At 39.9% G+C, this 19,864-nt stretch overlaps 2 protein-coding genes across 2 annotated transcripts; both read left to right on the top strand.

Annotated features, from left to right (window-relative positions):
* The first annotated feature begins 1,933 nt into the window (after positions 1-1,933).
* Positions 1,934-3,262, top strand: LOC113266621 (olfactory receptor 9A4-like). Its single transcript, XM_026514358.4, has one exon. The coding sequence runs from the start codon at positions 2,318-2,320 to the stop codon at positions 3,260-3,262; it is 945 nt and encodes a 314-aa protein (XP_026370143.2). The 5' UTR covers positions 1,934-2,317.
* An 11,633-nt stretch (positions 3,263-14,895) lies between these two features.
* On the top strand, positions 14,896-16,302 carry LOC113266610 (olfactory receptor 9A4-like). Its single transcript, XM_026514347.4, has one exon. It carries the CDS (start codon positions 15,358-15,360, stop codon positions 16,300-16,302), a length of 945 nt encoding a protein of 314 aa, XP_026370132.1. The 5' UTR covers positions 14,896-15,357.
* The last annotated feature ends 3,562 nt before the right edge of the window (positions 16,303-19,864 follow it).

The following is a 19,864-nucleotide window of genomic DNA, read 5'->3' as shown; positions in this document are numbered from 1 at the left end:
ACAGGGTTTGTAGAGGATTTCTGGTGAATTTAAGGCTTTGATTGAGACCAATATGCATGCTTTTTGGATATCGGTGCACATTTTAGAGGTCAATTGTAACGTATCCTATTGGGGGCTGGGGGATGATTTTTTCTTTGAGTAGCTAGAGAATCAGGGAAGAGTCTAGGATATAGGGTAGAGGGGGTGAGCTGCTTAGTGTCTGAGATGTCTTTTCAAAACCTAGACTTGAGGTCCGTGAGAAGGCAGTCTTGTTATTGAAAGCCACTGATTGCTGATATTTCATGTTTTCTTATTGAGCAAAAAGTTTAGAAAGTTCTGACACTTAATTGGTCAAAAATGGGAATAACTAAAAGTTTGTTCTGTTCTCCCCAGACTGATTGCTTAGGGATGCTCTGAACCTGGGCTAATTAAGAAGTACCTCAGTGACTAAGTCCCCTTGGGAAGGAGGGTAGCATGAGTGAAGTGGAGAGAGAGAAAGAGACCCTCAGCTCCCACCAAACTGTTATTTCTGGACTTTTTCTTAAGCTCCTCCTGATGAAGTTGCTCATCCCAATGCATGGCTGAGCAGTAGGCAGACAGGACTTAACTTTAGCCGAGCGCTGGGGAGACAGAAGTGGTAGAAAAGGCCCTCCATGGAGGTGAGTGCCTTCTCACAGTTGTTTCCTACCATGGAAAGGGTCAAGAATGTCAGGGCTTGGTTGCCTGCAAAAATAAGAAGGCCTAGATCATCAGGTTAGGCAGGCTCATTTCCAACATTTCCATGCACAATGGAGAGCAGATTTAGTTCCTCTCTATCCCAATACTAAGAACAGACACTGCTCCTTGAAAACAGTCAAGATTCTTCTATATTTTTTCACCTAGTGCTCATTATGCAGACATTGTAGAAATATAGATCACTGAGCTGTTGCAACAATTCTGTCCTTGACCTGTTTTCCCATCGTTGAAAGGCCAATAGAGACTTAGAGGAGGTTGTATGAACAAGGGAAGTGAGGAAGGGAAAATGTTAATGTGAGCCATGAAGGGAAACTAAGAAGTGTAGGCTCCAGGGGCTATGGCTCAACTATTCAGGTGAGGAACAAGTTCTACTTAATCATATACTACACATCCATACATCCATTATGTACCAAAAATTTATCAGCACTACTTTATAGCTCAACAATATTATATATATAAACATGTCCCTGCTCTCATAGAGTTGATATTCTAGTGTCACAGATGAACAATGAATAAATATAATTAAATTTCCTGTCCATCTGCCTTGCTTTATATTTACCTCAGCATGATTAGTAAACTAACACCATAATTTTAGTTACTTGTCTTGTATATGGTCTAGCATCCACCCTCCCCTTGAACATAAGCACCACAGGGCAGGGATTTTTGTTTGTTGTAGTCACTGCTGCATTTGCTTCATGTTACATGAAGGAACGAAGTAAGTACACATATCATATCAGGTCATAATAAGTGCAATGAAGAAATGCTAAAGTCCAAGAAGGAGGAAATCATTCCTAATTGAGGTAGGGTAACTGGCAAGAGTCCTCTGAGGAGATGACATTTGAGTAACGGGATGGATAAGGTGAGAGGTAGAAATTCAGACACTCTAAAGGGATACTGACCTCAGATCGATTGTTGTCAGTGCCAGGTGCCACTTTTCCTCCCTCCCGACCCTTTGCAGGGGACATGGAGTTAGAGAAGAATGATTCTGCCCTGGGAGATTATCTCAAACTTCAGAGTTCTCATTTGTAGATGTTGTTGCTCCGTAAAATGGAGGTTTTTAATCTGGGGATAGCAGAGATTTTGGTCATAAACCCTGTGCTGCTTTTCTACTACCTGAAGAGGGGTCTAGACAGTACCAGTAAGGATGAAGCATAGGGTTCAGCGTTCCATGTTTTGAACATCACTGAGAACACCATTATATCATCATGCTACAGCTAATATAAAAAGAAGTGGACAATCCCAGGATTGAGAGGCTGATCAACTCATATTCAAAACTGGCCAGTTCAAACAGTCTTATCCTCTGTCCCCTGAGAGAAGGCACATCCAGTGGTGTAAAAAGACAGGAAAAGTTTTCTTATCCCCAGTAGTGGTGAAAAAGTCTTTGCCCTTCGAGACAGGTAGTCTCGTGGTAGATTACATGTGCCCACATTCAGGTCTGGCCTTGTGCAGAGCGTGAGCAGTAGGAATGTGTCACCTGATCTTCAGGTAGGAAATAGTTTGTCAACCTAACCTGTCTTCCTTCTCTTTTGAGAGCAGGATGCTGTGGAGCCGTGTTACCAGCCTTTGATCTCTAGGTTTTACAAGGAGCAGAAACAAGGACTAAATGATGAGCAATCTGTCTAGTGCCACTGAGTTCTGCCTTCTAGGCTTCCCTGGGTCCCAAGAACTACATCACTTTCTTTTTGCTATATTCTTTTTGTTCTATTTAGTGACCTTAATAGGAAACACAGTCATCATTGTGATTGTGTGTGTTGATAAACGTCTGCGGTCTCCCATGTATTTCTTCCTTGGTCATCTCTCTGCCTTGGAGATCTTCGTTACAACCATTATCGTGCCCGTGATGCTTTGGGGGTTGCTGCTCCCTGGGATGCAGACAATATCTCTGGCTGCATGTGTCACCCAGCTCTTCCTTTACCTTGCTGTGGGGACCACAGAGTTTGCATTACTGGGAGCGATGGCTGTGGACCGTTACGTGGCTGTCTGTAACCCTCTGAGGTACAACATCATTATGAACAGCCGCACCTGCATCTGCGTGGTCATTGTATCATGGATGTTTGGGTTCCTTTCTGAAATATGGCCCGTCTATGCCACATTTCAGTTTACCTTCTGCAAGTCAAATCAGTTAGACCATTTTTTCTGCGACCGAGGGCAACTGCTGAAATTATCCTGTGATGACACTCTTTTCACAGAGTTTGTTCTTTTCTTAATGGCTGTTGTCATTATCATTGGCTCTCTGGCTCCAACAATTGTCTCCTACACTTACATCATCTCTACCATCCTCAAGATCCCCACAGCCTCGGGCCGGAGGAAAGCCTTCTCTACTTGTGCCTCTCACTTCACCTTTGTTGTTATAGGCTATGGCAGCTGCTTGTTCCTCTATGTAAAACCTAAGCAAACACAGGCAGCAGAGTACAATAAGACAATTTCCCTGTGGATTTCTGTGTTAACCCCTCTCCTGAACCCTTTCATCTTCACCCTCAGGAATGACAAAGTCAAAGAAGTCCTTCAAGATGGTTTGAAACCCTGTAGTCAACTCCTCAAAGATTAGGTTTCTCTAAGTAAGTTTTAGGTGATAATATCCTCACTATAGTTTAGATTATTCAGGAACCTAGAAAACTGTAGTTCCCCTCTTACCATCATCACCTTCCAAAGATCAATAGTGTACAATTCCAGTCAGGCCATGGAAGGACACAAGGCAGAGAAAACTGAAACCCATTCTCTGCCCACTAGAATCTCATTCCTCAGTTTCTGATGATTCCACTATTGAACTGTGGAAGCATATCCTTGGGAAATGGGAGGATTAGAGGAAAGAAATACATATATTTTTGTAGCTTTCCAAGCTCAATTAATTTGCCTATAATCCCTTGTTGAAGATGTATTTCCTAGGGGTGAAGAAAGTGGGAGGAATGGGAGGGGACCTATGTGGCAGAATCAGAGTACCAAGGGAGAGCTGCTCACTTTGTTTATCAACTATTGTAGGGCTTTTCATATATTTTTATGCAAGTTCTTGGTGATATGACTGTATGCACTTTAAATATTCTATGGTTATCCTCTTCTCATGTGGTTTATCATGTTATCTTGGCCCCGTTGCTACTATAAATTAAATACAATATTATATATGTTTTGCCACAGCACCAATGTAGTTTGGTGATAAGGAGATTGGCATATTTTTCTTTTAGTAAGTCTTGGTGATGTAAAGATATGAAATATGTTGGGATATATGGGGATTGAGACAAATAAGAATTAAATGACTTAAGTCTGGAGAGAGCATCCTCTGTTTTATAGCTGCTTCAATCAACTGTGTCTGTTGAGACTGCTCCCCGAACCAGACTGCAGTCTTCATGATGCCTTTGGTTCTTTGTCTCCTAAATCCAAGTGTCTCAGTACCTTACCATAGATCTTCTCTGTGGGGAGTGTCAAAGGAATGAGAAGCTACCCTCCTAACTCGCAGTTCTTCAGGAATTCCTGGGCATGGCTTTTTAGCAATGTAATTGTAGGTAGTTCATAATGTTTGAGGAAGCGGTTTGAAGGAAGGTGTTGATCAAGTGGTAACACTCAGCACCTCCTGCCAGCCCTGAATTGGGTGGAGATATTGAGCCACCCTGCAGTGGATGATGGTGTTCCATAGGACTGCAAAGAGTCCTAGGTGAGGATGCCTTCCGTTTGGCGAGGACAGGGAAGACCACCAAGTATGATCTAGTTGATTTCACTGCATAGTGGCACCAGATGAGAGTGGGGCCTTAATCCACCCATGCTCTGCTAGCCAGCCAGTGGGTTGTGGTGGGACTGCATTGGCTGGAGAAAGGGTTGAAGACTGACACAAATGTACTCTCCACCCCAGGCTCATTTCCTGAGGTCTGTTCTCCCTAGAAAAATACCATTTTTTCTCCTTCAGTACTCCAGAGAGGATGTCTTTTGTAATTTACACAAGGCTTTGCACAGCTATGTTGTCTCTGGGCTGGTAGAGGCAAATTAGGAGGACAGAAAAGAGCCTTACTCTCTTCGTGTATGGTTTCTTTGGTTTTTCAACCCGTCATCCCCCATGCCTCTCGCACCCTGCCCTGATCACCCTTTGTTCATCTACCAACTATCTTCTTTCTTTTTCTTCTCTCCCTTTGTCCTTGAGCTCTTCTGTTCTCTCTTTCTCCTTCTTTCCCTTTCCCTCCTTTCCCCTCAAATCAAGCTCTGACCACCCACTGCTAATGCATTCCTGTTCTGCCTTTTCACATCCACCAATATTTCCATTCCCCTCCTGCATCTCAGGGATGCAGTGTTCCAAACTGCCTCTCTGAATGGCCTTGGCTATGAGAAGAAACGGAGAGTTCCTGGTCAAGGAAGTAGTGATGGGGCATTAAACATCTCTTATACCAAAAATGATGTTCTTCTGTTTGGTCTTCGATTCTGAATGAAGGAAAGTTACTCTCTGTGTTAGTCTTCTTGGGTTACCATAATAAAACACTATACATTTGTTGGTTTAAACAAGAGAAACTTATTTAGCATAGTTCTGGAGACAAAAAAGTCCATGTTCAAGGTTCACGCTAGTTTAATTTTTGGTGACAACTCTCTGGCTTGTAGATAGCTACCTTCTGTCTATGTCCTTAACTGGCCTTTCATTGGTAGGTATTTGGGAAAGGGTGGTAGCAAGGTCTGGTATCTTTTCTCAGAAGGACACCGTTGTTATGTGATGAGGGCCCTAAGTAATAACCTCATTTCAACTTAGTAACTTCCCAAGAGTCTCCATTACCCAAATCATCTGCAGTGGTGTCAGGGTTTCAACATATGGATTTGATGGGACACAAACCTTCAGTCCACAAAAAGTCACTGGCCCCTCTCCTACAAGCCAAGCTCATTCTCAACCAGAATGCCTACTCCATGTTCACACTGGGAGCTGGGAGACAGATACGTCTGTCCATTGAGGCTTTAATTTCCCAATGTGCAGATGTGTCTCCTACTCCAAAATGAATTGAGATGTCTCATACCATCTCCTCACTACTATATACACTATGAAATCTCAATAGCTTTTGCTCTATTTATTTTTTGTCTCTACTTTTCACAACTGAGGACATTGAAAATCAATACAGATATCTAAAAATAAATACTAGTAATAGTCCATTGTATATATATATTTATACACCATATCTTCTTTATCTCTTCCTCAGTCACTGGATACTTGGACTGTTTCCATATTTTGGCTATGGCAGATAATGCTGCTATAAACATCAGGGTGCATTGTAGTGCTTTGAATTAGTATTTTTGTATTCTTTGGATGCATACTTAGTATGCAGTTGCTGGATTGTAGTGTAGTGCTATTTTTAACTTTTTGAGGAAGCTCCCTGTTGTTTTCCAGAGTAGCTGCACCAGTTTGCATTCCCACCAACAGTGCAAGAGGGTTCCCCTTTCTGCCATCTTTGCTAACACCTGTTTCTTGTGTTGTTGATTTTAGCCATTCTGACAGGTATGAGGTGATATCTCATTGTAGTTTTGATTTGCGTTTCTCTGATGATCAGTGATGTTGAGCACCTTTTCAACCATAAAAAGAATGATATCTTGCCATTTGCTATGACATGGGTTGTGCTGGAGAGTATTATGCTAAGGAAAATTAGTCAGTCAGAGAAAGGCAAATAGCATATGATTTCACTCATATGTGGAATTTAAGAGACAAAACAAACAAGTAAAGAGGAAAAAAGGAGCGAGAGAAGCAAACCGAGACACAGACTTTTAATCATAAAGAACAAACAGATGGTTACCACAGGGAAGGTGGGTGGGGGATGGGTTAAATATGTGATGGGGATTAAGGAATGCACTTGTGATGAGCACCAGGTGTTGTATGGAAGTGTTGAATCACTATTTTGTACACCTGAAGCTAATATAACTCTGTATGTTAACTAACTGGAATTTAAATAAAAACTTCAGAAAATGAATACAAAAAGAAGAACAAATACTAGTTACAGACCTTTATTTGAAATCCTAATTCACATGTAATTACCATACTCAAAAGAAGTCTAATGTATAATTTGAAGTATCTCAGGTATGATATGTTGCAGATTTTTACTTAATTTGAATGTTTGCCTCTTAATGTATACTTTGTATTCTTAGTTATATGCTCATAGTTAAAACAAAAACAAAACTAGAGAGATTAGTACTTTTACCAGGAATGTCTTTAGTATTCTCTGTTCTGGAAAATTCCCTGGTGAAAGTAAATGCTAATCCCATATAGTGTCTGTTACATATATCTGAGAGACATTCACTGTTTCTGTTTTATTTCTTACAGGTATTTCTTTTCTTTTTTTTTTTTTAAAGATTTTATTTATTTATGTGACAGAGAAACAGCCAGCGAGAGAGGGAACACAGCAGGGGGAGTGGGAGAGGAAGAAGCAGGCTCACAGCAGAGGAGCCCGATGTGGGACTCGATCCCGGTACGCCGGGATCACGCCCTGAGCCGAAGGCAGACGCTTTAACGACTGCGCTACCCAGGCGCCCCCTTACAGGTATTTCTTTATAGTCATACTTACTAAATGTTGCATAAATATTGGTGTGTATGTTACAAACTAAAATATGAAATTTTCTCGTATAAACTAATGTTCCTTATTAGAAGATAAGGAAAAAGAAGGGAGTGGTATGCAATTAAAACTATTTCTTTTGCATAGCCACCACAAATATTTTTTTCATTCCTGATGGAAATACCTCTATTGTTTTATTAACATTGATAATAGTTTTCAAAGCTGAACAGAAATACAATTTGACCCAGGTTCACGTGATTCCAAATTTTGCTCTTAACTTCTTTGTTATTTTGTTCTAAGGATATGAGGAACTTTTTTCAGTAAAGATGCTAAGTATAAGTTTTAGAACTTTTGATTGATTTTTATATGTTAGATATCTGCTGCATAGGAAACTTTGGGGAATGTTTTGGTATCACATAGATGGAAGGAAAGAAGTATTGATTGCATACGAAGTACCTTGTGATTTCTGTATATTTTTATTCAATCCTGGCAATAACCTGTGAGGTAAGTAGTATTATGTTCACTTACCAGAATGAGAAAATAAGGCTAAAAAAAACCATTAAGCAACTTGCCCAAATTTACTCATCTATCAAACACATCACGTCCATTAGATTGGAGAAAAGTAAAACTCTAGGAATACTATGTGTTTATGTGAATGTTGGAAAATAAAAGCTTTTATTCACTTATGATGGGAATATAAAATATTATGGTCCTAGTAACTAGTAACAAACCTAGTAATCCTATACTGTACATACATATACGATGGCCTCTTCTCAAGTCTATTGATTTTTTCTTCATCTGCGTTAAGTCTACTGATGAGCTTATGAAAGGAATTCTCTATCTCTCGTGAATTTTTTAAAATTTGTACTTTCATTTAATTCTTTTTTACAATTTTTATCTACAGCTAACGTTTCTGTCTTGTTTATAAATACTGTGCACCTTTTCTAGTGCATTTCATATATTAATTATATATTACTTTTGCACTAAGTGAATATTTTCTAATATAACATTTAAATATTTTATAGATTTTTTCACTTTTTAAATTATTTTTTTAGTACACGTTCTAGGGTTTGCCACATCCAACCTAACCTGCAATTGATGATAGATTTATACTAACAGTGCCAGGTAGCTAGGGAAATATTACTACAATGTAAATCTTCACTGCCTCCCTTTGTGCTATTGTTGTACATATTATATTTATATACTTATAAACTTAACAATACATTTTTACAATTGTTACCTTATGAATTTTTTTAAAAGAAGCTGGGGGAAGAAAGGAGAACAGTATATATTCATAGCATTTATTAAATGAACCTTATTTATCTTTTCTGGTTCTCTTCATTTGTTCCTCACATTCAAATTGGCAACTGGTGTCATTTCCTTTCTCCAAAACAGCTTTGCTCCTACCCATCATCTTCATGCTATCATTGGCAAAGATATTACATTTGTATATGTTATCCACTCAACAATATGTTTATAGGCTTATTGTTTTATATAATGATTTCAAAATTAATTAATGGAAGACAGGGAAAGAATTATACATTTATAACATCTTTTATAATTACAGAGTTATTTTATCAGTGCTGTTTCTTTGTGTGGTGTGGATCCTAATTACTTCCTGGGGTCATTTACTTTTAGTCAGAAGAACTTTCTTTGGTGTTTCTTATAAGAAGATTCTGTTAGCAACAAATTCTCTGTTTGAGTTTTCCTGGGAGTTAAATGTCTTTCTTTTGCTTTCATTTTTGAAAGGTAGTTTTGGTGGGTATGATTCTTGATTGACCATGTCATTTTCTTTCAGCACTGGAATATATCATCCCATTGCCTTCTTGTCTTCACTGTTTCCATGAGAAGTCACCTGTTAATCTTAATGGGGTCCCCTTGTATGTGGGAAGTCATTTTTTTCTGGTTGCTTTGAAGATTTTTTCTGTTTTTCAGCAATTTTACTATAATGTATTTGTTCGTGGATCTCTTTGCATTCCTTTTTTTTCATTTCAGAAAAGAATTTAATGCTAAATTACAAATATATACAAAAGCAGACAAAATAGCACATTAGCCAACTTCAACCAACTCATGGCCAATCTCGTTTCCTCTCTTCTCCCATCCACATTCCTCCTCCAACTGGTTTATTTTGAAACATATCCCAGGCGTCCTCTTATTTCATCTGTAAATATTTCAGCAAGAATTCATAATTATTTTACTTTGGTTGAAGCTTACCGTCTTCCTGCCTGCTATAGCTGTTTAATTAGCAACTACATTGCTGCAAATAAGAATGCGGAGTAGCGCCTGACCTATTTTAACGAAAATTCCTAAAGGGGCACATCACTTGGGCCTATTATCCCAACGAAGGGACTAAGGCTAGCAAAGCAAGGTTCCTGATGAAGTCCCAGTGCCCCTAGGCCCACGAGCACCAAGGAGGCGCTCCACACTCCACCAGCACCAAGGACTTAGGCTGGCGGTGGAGAGGCTGAAGGACCATCACAGAAGGCCACCCGCTGGGCATTCATGGGGGGGGGGTGGCTGTCCACGAAGGTGGAGGAGACCCTGGGAACGGGGCCCCTCTCAGTTCCAAAAATACGCCTGCCGGATGGGTGCTCACCTCCTCGGCTGCAGCCTGGCCTCCGTGACATGTCTCTACATTCATTTTACTTGGAGTTCATTGACTTTCTTGGATGTGTAAATTAATGCTTTTCATCAAATTTGGAGTTTTCAGCCATCATTTCTTTGAATATTTCTTACTCTCCTTTTCTCTCCTAATCTGTTGTTTCCATTGCTTCTATTTAGTGCACACAATGAACCCATATTTCTCTGTGGTTCTGTTCATTTTTCTTCATTCCTTTTTTGTTACCTTCGTTTATGGACATAGACTTTTCTAAGGAAAACACAGATCCCAGGATACTAAAAGACCTACATTTGACTACATAAGAATAAAATATTTATCTAGGAAGACACAAAGAAGTGGAAAAAATGGTCCATGCTCATGGATTGGAAGAACAAATATTGTTAAAATATCTGTGCCACCGAGAGCAATCCATACTTCCAATGCAATCCCTATCAGATTTGGATTTTTTTCACAGAATAGAACAAATAATCCTAAAATTGGTGTGGAACCAGAAGAGATCCCAAATAGTCAGAGGAATGTTGAAAAAAAAAAGCAAACCTGGTGACATCATAATTCCCGAGTTCAAGGTCTATTACAAAGCTATAATCATCAAGACAGTATGGTACTGGAACAAAAACAGATGCATAGATCAATAGAATAGAATAGAGAGCCCAGAAATGGACCCCCATCTCTGTGGTCAACTAATCTTTGACAAAGGAAGAAAGCATAGCTAATGGAAAAAAGACAGTCTCTTCAACAAATGGTGCTGGGAAAATTGGACAGCCACATGCAAAAGAATGAGAAACTGGACAGTTTCCTTACACCATACACAAAGATAAATTCAAAATGGATGAGAGGCCTCAATGTGAGGCGGGAATCCATCAAAATCCTAGAGGAGAACACAGGCAGCAACCTCTTCGACCTCAGCTGCAGTAACTTCTTGCTAGACATGTCGCCAAAGGCAAGGGAAGCAAAGCCAAAAATGAACTATTGGGACTTCATCAAGATAAAAAGTTTTTGCACAGCAAAGGAAATAGTCAACAAAACCAAAAGGCAACCGACTGAATGGGAGAAGATATTTGCAAATGACATATCAGATAAAGGGCTAGTATCTAAAATCTATAAAAAATTACCAGACTCAACACCCAAAGAACAAATAACCCAATTGAGAAATGGGCAGAAGACATGAATAGACATTTCTCCAAAGAAGACATCCCAAATGGCCAGCAGACATATGAAAAAGTGCTCAACATCACTTGGCATCACGGAAATATAAATCAAAACCTCAAACACCTTCCTCCTTATCTTTTAGGGAGAAATTGAGTCTTTCATCAAAAGGTTTCATTAATGCATTCATTTTTTGGTAGATTCTATTTATGAGTTTAGGGAAGATCCCATTTGTTTCTAGTTTGATCAGAGTTTTTAATCAATGGATGTTGATTTCAGTCAAATACCTTCTCTGTTCCTATTTAAGTGACCATGTGGTTTTCTCTTTAATTCTGTTCACATGATGAATTATATTAATTAATCTCCTAATGTTAAACCAACACTGCATGTCTGGAACAAAATCACCACTTTGCTATGGCACATTATTCTCTTTAAATATTGCTGAATTTACTTTTCTCATTTTTAAAAAAGATTTATTCACTTAGAGAGAGGGAGAGAGAGAGCACACATGTATGAGTGGTGGGGGAGAGGCAGAGGGAGAGGGTGAGAATCCTCAAGCAGAATCAAGGTTGAGCATGGAGCCCACCTTGGGGCTTGATTCCAAGACCCTGAGATCATGACCTGAGCCAAAACCAAGAGTCGGATGCTTAAATGACTGAGCCACCCAGGCGCCCCTATTTTTTCATTTATTATTAAGGATTTTTGCTTTCATATTCACAGGGGCTATTAGTTTTTAGGTTTCTTTCTTTTCTTTTTTTTTTTGTGTGTGTGTCTTTGGTATCAAGATTTATTTCTGACCTCATAAGATTAATCGAGCAGTATTCCCTTGTCCTCAGTTTTCTGGGAAATTCTGTGTAGGATTGGAAATATTTCTTCCTTCAAATTTGATAGAATATATCAGGAAGGCCATTTGAAGCTACAGCTTTCTGTGTGGGAGGATTTTAAATTATGAATTCAATTGTTTTCCATATTTAGGTATATTCAATAGTTTAACTTCTTTTTGAGTCAGTTTTGGTAAGTTTTATCTTTCAAACATTTTCCACTTCAACAGGTTTTCCAATTGATTTCTCTTTTAAGGTATCTTAATTTTGTTCTCTTCAATGTAAAATGAATTTTGATTTTGTCTTAGGTTGGGAGTAGATCAGGAAATCAAGAGTGCTCTTCTGATACCATCTTAGTGGCGTTGTGAATAAATCCAAAAGTTTTTTAGTATAATTTGGTGTTAATAGAAACCAATACCTTCAATATATCTATGTTTTAAGCTAGAAGTGTCAGATCTAGGAATTTATTTTAGAAATAAATAGACTTACACATTTCTAAGGACATTTATAGCATCATTTTTCATCATAAACTGAAAACAACAAGAAACAATGATCCACAGGGAGCTAGCTAATAAAGAATGGGGTATCCATATAATGGAACACTATTAAAAAAATAAAAAAAAGTAACAGCATGTGTTGATATGGGAGACTCTCTTTTATATATTGTTAAGTGAAAGAGAAAAGGTTTTAAAATAGATTTTCACAGCATTTTTGGTAAAGAATATGTAGATACATACTTATATATATATTTTTCTGATATTATATGATAATATGGTTGTGCTTGGACAATGTGAGGACTGGCAAGGAAGATCATTCCCACTTCATACCCCTTTGCACCTACTGACATTCTCAGATTTCACAGGCATATTTCAAATGAAATCCCAAATCCAGAGAAATGTTTTGTAACTGTCACTTTTTCTGTCTCACTCTAGCATAAAGCTGACTTACAATTTACATTTGTCAGTTGTTCTAGGTTGTAAATATAACTGCCTACGTTAGCCGTCTCTATGCTGTCCCTGCTTTGAGGTGCCCAGCTGGTAATCATGGACACACCATAGAAATAAATGGCTGGTGGAATCTTGTTAGAATGCAAGATGCACATATGTTCAGAAGAGTGGAAACCTGAGACAACACCAGAGAATGGACTGGAATTTGGAGGTAGAACCTCTTCCTTTTATGGGGTTAGGATCAGGAGCCTGTCTCTAAAATTACCAAAGGAGGAAACAGGTTTTGTAGAGGATTTCTGGTGAAGTTAAGGCTTTGACTGAAACAATATGCATGCTTTTTGGATATTGATGCACATTTTTGAGTTCAATTATAATGTGTCCTATTGGGGGCTAGGGGATGATGTTTTTCTCTGAGTAGGTAGAGAATCAAGGAAGAGTCTAGGATATAGGGCAGAAGGGGTGATCTGCTTAGTGCCTGAGATGTCCTTTTTGAAACCCAGACATGAGGTCCTTGGGAAGGCAGTCTTGTTATTGAAAGCCACTGATTGGTGATGTTTCACGTTTTCTCACTGAGCAAAAAGTTTAGAAAGTTCTGACACTTAATTGGTCAAAAATAGGAATAACTAAAACCTTGTTCTGTTCTCCCCAGACTGATTGCTTAGGGATGCCCTGAATCTGGGCTAATTAAGACGAGGTACCTCAATGACTAAGTCCCCTTGGGAATGAGGGTAATGGTAGGGAAAGAGAGAGAAAGAGACCCTCAGCTCCTCACAACACTATTATTTCTGGACTTTTTCCTAAGCTCTTCCTGAGCAAGTTGTTTGGGCCCCTGTGTGTGGCTCAGCAGTAGCCAGACAGCAGTTAGCCTTAGCCAAGCCCTGGAGAGCCTGAGAAGTGATGGAGAGGCCCCACCATGAAGGTGAGTGCCTTCTCATTGTCTTCCTTTAGGAAGAAAGGAGTCAAAAAAGATCACGGTGGGAGTTCCGGGCTTGGCTGTCTCCTAAAACAAGGAGGCTTGGAGTCTAAGCATGGATGAGGCTCATCTCCAAATCCCCTCCACACAGGTGAGAGCAGAGTGAGTTCTCTGTCCCAATAGTAGTGATAGACACTGCTGCTTGAGAATGTCAAGATTCTTCTATATTTTTTCACCTAGTGCTCATTATGTGGACATTGTAGAAATATAGATCACTGAGCTGTTGCAACAGTTCTGTCCTTGACCTGTTTTCCCATCGTTGAAATGCCCACAGAGACTTAGAAGAGGTTGTATGAACAAGGGAAGTGAGGAAGGGAAAATAGTAATGTGAGCCATGAAGGGAAACCAAGAAGCGTAGGCTACAGGGGCTATGGCTCAACTATTCAGGTGAGGAACAAGTACTATTTAATCATATACTACACATCCATACATCCATCATGTACCAAAAATTTATCAGCACTGCTTTATAGCTCAACAATATTATATATATAAACATGTCCCTGCTCTCATAGAGTTGATATTCTAGTGTCACAGATGAACAATGAATAAATATAATTAAATTTCCTGTCCATCTGCCTTGCTTTATATTTGCCTCAGCATGATTAGTAAACTAACACCATAATTTTAGTTACTTGTCTTGTATATGGTCTAGCACTCACCCTCCCCTTGAACACAAGCACCACAGGGCAGGGATTTTTGTTTGTTGTAGTCACTGCTGCATTTGCTTCATGTTACATGAAGGAACGAAGTAAGTACACATATCATATCAGGTCATAATAAGTGCAATGAAGAAATGCTAAAGTCCAAGAAGGAGGAAATCATTCCTAACTGAGGTAGGGTAACTGGCAAGGGTCCTCTGAGGAGATGACATTTGAGTAACAGGATGGATAAGGTGAGAGGTAGAAATTCAGACACCCGAAGAGGATACTGACCTCAGATCGTTTGTTCTCAGGGCCAGGTGCCACTTTCCCTCCCTCCCTACCCTATGCAGGGGACATGGAGTTACAGAAGAATGATTCTGCCCTGGAAGATTATCTCAAACTCCAGAGTTCTCATTTGTAGATGTTGTTGCTCCGTAAAATGGAGGTTTTTAATCTGGGGATAGCAGAGATTTTGGTCAAAAACCCTGTGCTGCTTTTCTACTACCTGAAGAGGGGTCTAGACAGTACCAGTAAGGATGAGGCATAGGGTTCAGCGTTCCATGTTTTGAACATCACTGAGAACACCATTATATCATCATGCTACAGCTAATATAAAAAGAAGTGGACAATCCCAGGATTGAGAGGCTGATCAACTCATATTCAAAACTGGCCAGTTCAAACAGTCTTATCCTCTGTCCCCTGAGAGAAGGCACATCCAGTGGTGTAAAAAGACAGGAAAAGTTTTCTTATCCCCAGTAGTGGTGAAAAAGTCTTTGCCCTTCGAGACAGGTAGTCTCGTGGTAGATTACATGTGCCCACATTCAGGTCTGGCCTTGTGCAGAGCGTGAGCAGTAGGAATGTGTCACCTGATCTTCAGGTAGGAAATAGTTTGTCAACCTAACCTGTCTTCCTTCTCTTTTGAGAGCAGGATGCTGTGGAGCCGTGTTACCAGCCTTTGATCTCTAGGTTTTACAAGGAGCAGAAACAAGGACTAAATGATGAGCAATCTGTCTAGTGCCACTGAGTTCTGCCTTCTAGGCTTCCCTGGGTCCCAAGAACTACATCACTTTCTTTTTGCTATATTCTTTTTGTTCTATTTAGTGACCTTAATAGGAAACACAGTCATCATTGTGATTGTGTGTGTTGATAAACGTCTGCGGTCTCCCATGTATTTCTTCCTTGGTCATCTCTCTGCCTTGGAGATCTTCGTTACAACCATTATCGTGCCCGTGATGCTTTGGGGGTTGCTGCTCCCTGGGATGCAGACAATATCTCTGGCTGCATGTGTCACCCAGCTCTTCCTTTACCTTGCTGTGGGGACCACAGAGTTTGCATTACTGGGAGCGATGGCTGTGGACCGTTACGTGGCTGTCTGTAACCCTCTGAGGTACAACATCATTATGAACAGCCGCACCTGCATCTGCGTGGTCATTGTATCATGGATGTTTGGGTTCCTTTCTGAAATATGGCCCGTCTATGCCACATTTCAGTTTACCTTCTGCAAGTCAAATCAGTTAGACCATTTTTTCTGCGACCGAGGGCAACTGCTGAAATTATCCTGTGATGACACTCTTTTCACAGAGTTTGTTCTTTTCTTAATGGCTGTTGTCATTATCATTGGCTCTCTGGCTCCAACAATTGTCTCCTACACTTACATCATCTCTACCATCCTCAAGATCCCCACAGCCTCGGGCCGGAGGAAAGCCTTCTCTACTTGTGCCTCTCACTTCACCTTTGTTGTTATTGGCTATGGCACCTGCCTGTTCCTGTTTGTGAAACCCAAGCAAACACAGGCAGCAGAGTACAATAAGATAGTTTCCCTGTTGATTTCTGTGTTAACCCCTCTCCTAAACCCTTTCATCTTCACCCTCAGAAATGATAAAGTCAAAGAGGCCATTCAGGATCAAATGAATTGGTGCTGTCCACTGGTCAAGGATTAAATCTCTGTACATCAGTTTTGGGTGGAAACATCATCACCAGAGTATTCACTAACCTGAAAAACCCTAGTTCCTCTCTTATCATTATCATCTTTTCAAAATCAAATAGTATATACAAAGCCCAATCAGGCCATAGAAGAAGACAAGGCAGAGAAAACTGAAACCCATTCTCTGCCCACTAGAATCTCATTCCTCAGTTTCTGATGATTCCACTATTGAACTGTGGAAGCATATCCTTGGGAAATGGGAGGATTAGAGGAAAGAAATACATATATTTTTGTAGCTTTCCAAGCTCAATTAATTTGCCTATAATCCCTTGTTGAAGATGTATTTCCTAGGGGTGAAGAAAGTGGGAGGAATGGGAGGGGACCTATGTGGCAGAATCAGAGTACCAAGGGAGAGCTGCTCACTTTGTTTATCAACTATTGTAGGGCTTTTCGTATATTTTTATGCAAGTTCTTGGTGATATGACTGTATGCACTTTAAATATTCTATGGTTATCCTCTTCTCATGTGGTTTATCATGTTATCCTGGCCCCATTGCTACTGTAAATTAAATACAATGTTACATACATTTTGCCACAGCACCAGTGTAGAGTGATGATAAGGGGATTGGCATACTTTTCTTTTAGTAAACTTGGTGATGTAAAGATATGAAATATGTTGGGATATATGGGGATTGAGACAAATAAGAATTAAATGACTTAAGTCTGGAGAGAGCATCCTCTGTTTTATAGCTGCTTCAATCAACTGTGTCTGTTGAGACTGCTCCCCGAACCAGACTGCAGTCTTCATGATGCCTTTGGTTCATTGTCTCCTAAATCCAGTGTCTCAGTATCTTGCCATAGATCTTCTCTTTGTGGAACATCAAAGGAATGAGAAGCTACCCTCCTAACTCGCAGTTCTTCAGGAATTCCTGGGCATGGCTTTTTAGCAATGTAATTGTAGGTAGTTCATAATGTTTGAGGAAGCGGTTTGAAGGAAGGTGTTGATCAAGTGGTAACACTCAGCACCTCCTGCCAGCCCTGAATTGGGTGGAGATATTGAGCCACCCTGCAGTGGATGATGGTGTTCCATAGGACTGCAAAGAGTCCTAGGTGAGGAGGCCTTCCGTTTAGTGAGGACAGGGAAGACCACCAAGTATGATCTAGTTGATTTCACTGCATAGTGGCACCAGATGAGAGTGGGGCCTTAATCCACCCATGCTCTGCTAGCCAGCCAGTGGGTTGTGGTGGGACTGCATTGGCTGGAGAAAGGGTTGAAAACTGACACAAATGTACTCTCCACCCCAGGCTCATTTCCTGAGGTCTGTTCTCCCTAGAAAAATACCATTTTTTCTCCTTCAGTACTCCAGAGAGGATGTCTTTTGTAATTTACACAAGGCTTTGTACAACCTATGTTGTCTCTGGGCTGGTAGAGGCAAATTAGGAGGACAGAAAGGAGCCTTACTCTCTTCGTGTATGGTTTCTTTGGTTTTTCATCCCATTATCCCCCATGCCTCTCCCACCCTGCCCTGATCACCCTTTGTTCATCTACCAACTATCTTCTTTCTTTTTCTTCTTTCCCTTTGTCCTTGAGCTCTTCTGTTCTCTCTTTCTCCTTCTTTCCCTTTCCCTCCTTTCCCTTTCCCCTCAAATCAAGCTCTGACCACCCACTGCTAATGCATTCCTTTTGTTCCACTTCTCATCCACCAACATTTCCATTCCCCTCCTGCATCTCAGGGATGCAGTGTTCCAAACTGCCTCTCTGAATGGCCTTGGCTATGAGAAGAAACGGAGAGTTCCTGGTCAAGTTACTAGTGATGGGGCATTAAGTTTATACCTAGACGATGTTCTTCTGTTTGGTCTTTGATTCTGAATGAAGGAAAGTTACTCTCTGTGTTAGTCTTCTTGGGTTACCATAATAAAACACTGTACATTTGTTGGTTTAAACAAGAGAAAGTTATCTAGTTTAGTTCTGGAGACTTTGAAGTCCAAGTTCAATGTTCATGACAATTTAGTGTCTAGGTGATTGCTCTCTTCCTGACTTGTAGATGAACACCTTCTTTCTATGTCCTTAGTTAGTGTTTCTTTGTTGTGTGTTTGGGGTGAGAAGGTACGTAAGCTCTGGTATCTTTTTTTATAGGGAACACAATCTCATGTGTTCAGGGTCCCGCCGAGTGACCTCTTTCATCTTATTTATCTCCTATGAGTCTCCATCACCAAATCATCTGCAGTGTGTGTCAGGGTTTCAACATATGGATTTTGAGAGCACACAGACCTTTAGTCCATAACACCATAAATGTGTCCCTGCCCTGCAGCCAAGCTTATTTTCAACCTGGATTGCTACTCCATGTTCACTCTGGAGGCTCTAATTTCTTAAACTGCAGGTATCTCCTACACAAGAATGAATTAAGTGCCTCATACCTCCCCTTCTCCACTATGTTCTCTGTGAAACCTCAGTAGCCTCTTGCTCTCTTTATTTTTGTCTCTACTCCTCATAATTCAGTTTATATTTAATCAGTTCAGGTATCCAAAATGAAATTATTAATTATAGACAATTATTTGAAGTTCTTATTTATATGGAGTTATCCATACTCAAAATAAGTCCTATGTATAGTTTGATATATGTCCTATGTAATGTATTCCAGTTTTATTTTATTTACACATTGGCCTCATAATACATATTTTGTGTTGTTAGGTATATGTTCATAGTGAAAACTAAAATACGGATGATGCTACTTTCAACCAGGAAAGGTTCTAATAGTCTCTCTTCTGGAAAAGTTCCTTGGTGACAATAAAATGCTTACTCAGTTAGTATCTATTACATATCTCTGAGAAGACATTCACCTTTTCTGTTTTATGTCATACAGGTATTTCCGTATAACCAACATTAATGATGCATAAATAATGGTGTATATTATATAAATAAAAATATGAAATTTATTTTTTTTCTCTTTTAAATGATTTTTTATTATATTATGTTAGTCACCATACAGTACATCCCCGGTTTCCGATGTAAGGCTCGATGATTCATTAGTTGTGTATAACACCCAGTGCACCATGCAATACGTGCCCTCCTTACTACCCATCACCGGTCTATCCCATTCCCCCACCCCCCTCCCCTCTGAAGTCCTCAGTTTGTTTCTCATAGTCCATAGTCTCTCATGTTTCATTCCCCCTTCTGATTACCCCCCCTTTCTTTATCCCTTTCTTCCCCTACCGATCATCCTAGTTCTTATGTTCCATAGATGAGAGAAATCATATGATAGTTGTCTTTCTCTGCTTGACTTATTTCACTTAGCATTATCTCCTCCAGTGCTGTCCATGTTGTAGCAAATGTTGAGAACTCGTTCGTTCTGATAGCTGAGTAATATTCCATTGTATATATGGACCACAACTTCTTAATCCAGTCATCTGTTGAAGGGCATCTCGGCTCCTTCCACAATTTAGCTATTGTGGACATTGCTGCTATGAACATTGGGGTGCATATGGCCCTTCTCTTCACTACGTCTGTATCTTTGGGGTAAATACCCAGTAGTGCAATGGCTGGATCATAGGGTAGCTCAATTTTTAACTTTTTAAGGG

This window comes from Ursus arctos, unplaced genomic scaffold (genome assembly GCF_023065955.2).
Source record: "Ursus arctos isolate Adak ecotype North America unplaced genomic scaffold, UrsArc2.0 scaffold_3, whole genome shotgun sequence".
Lineage (NCBI taxonomy): Eukaryota > Metazoa > Chordata > Mammalia > Carnivora > Ursidae > Ursus > Ursus arctos.
This window is presented reverse-complemented; position numbering and strand designations above follow the sequence as displayed.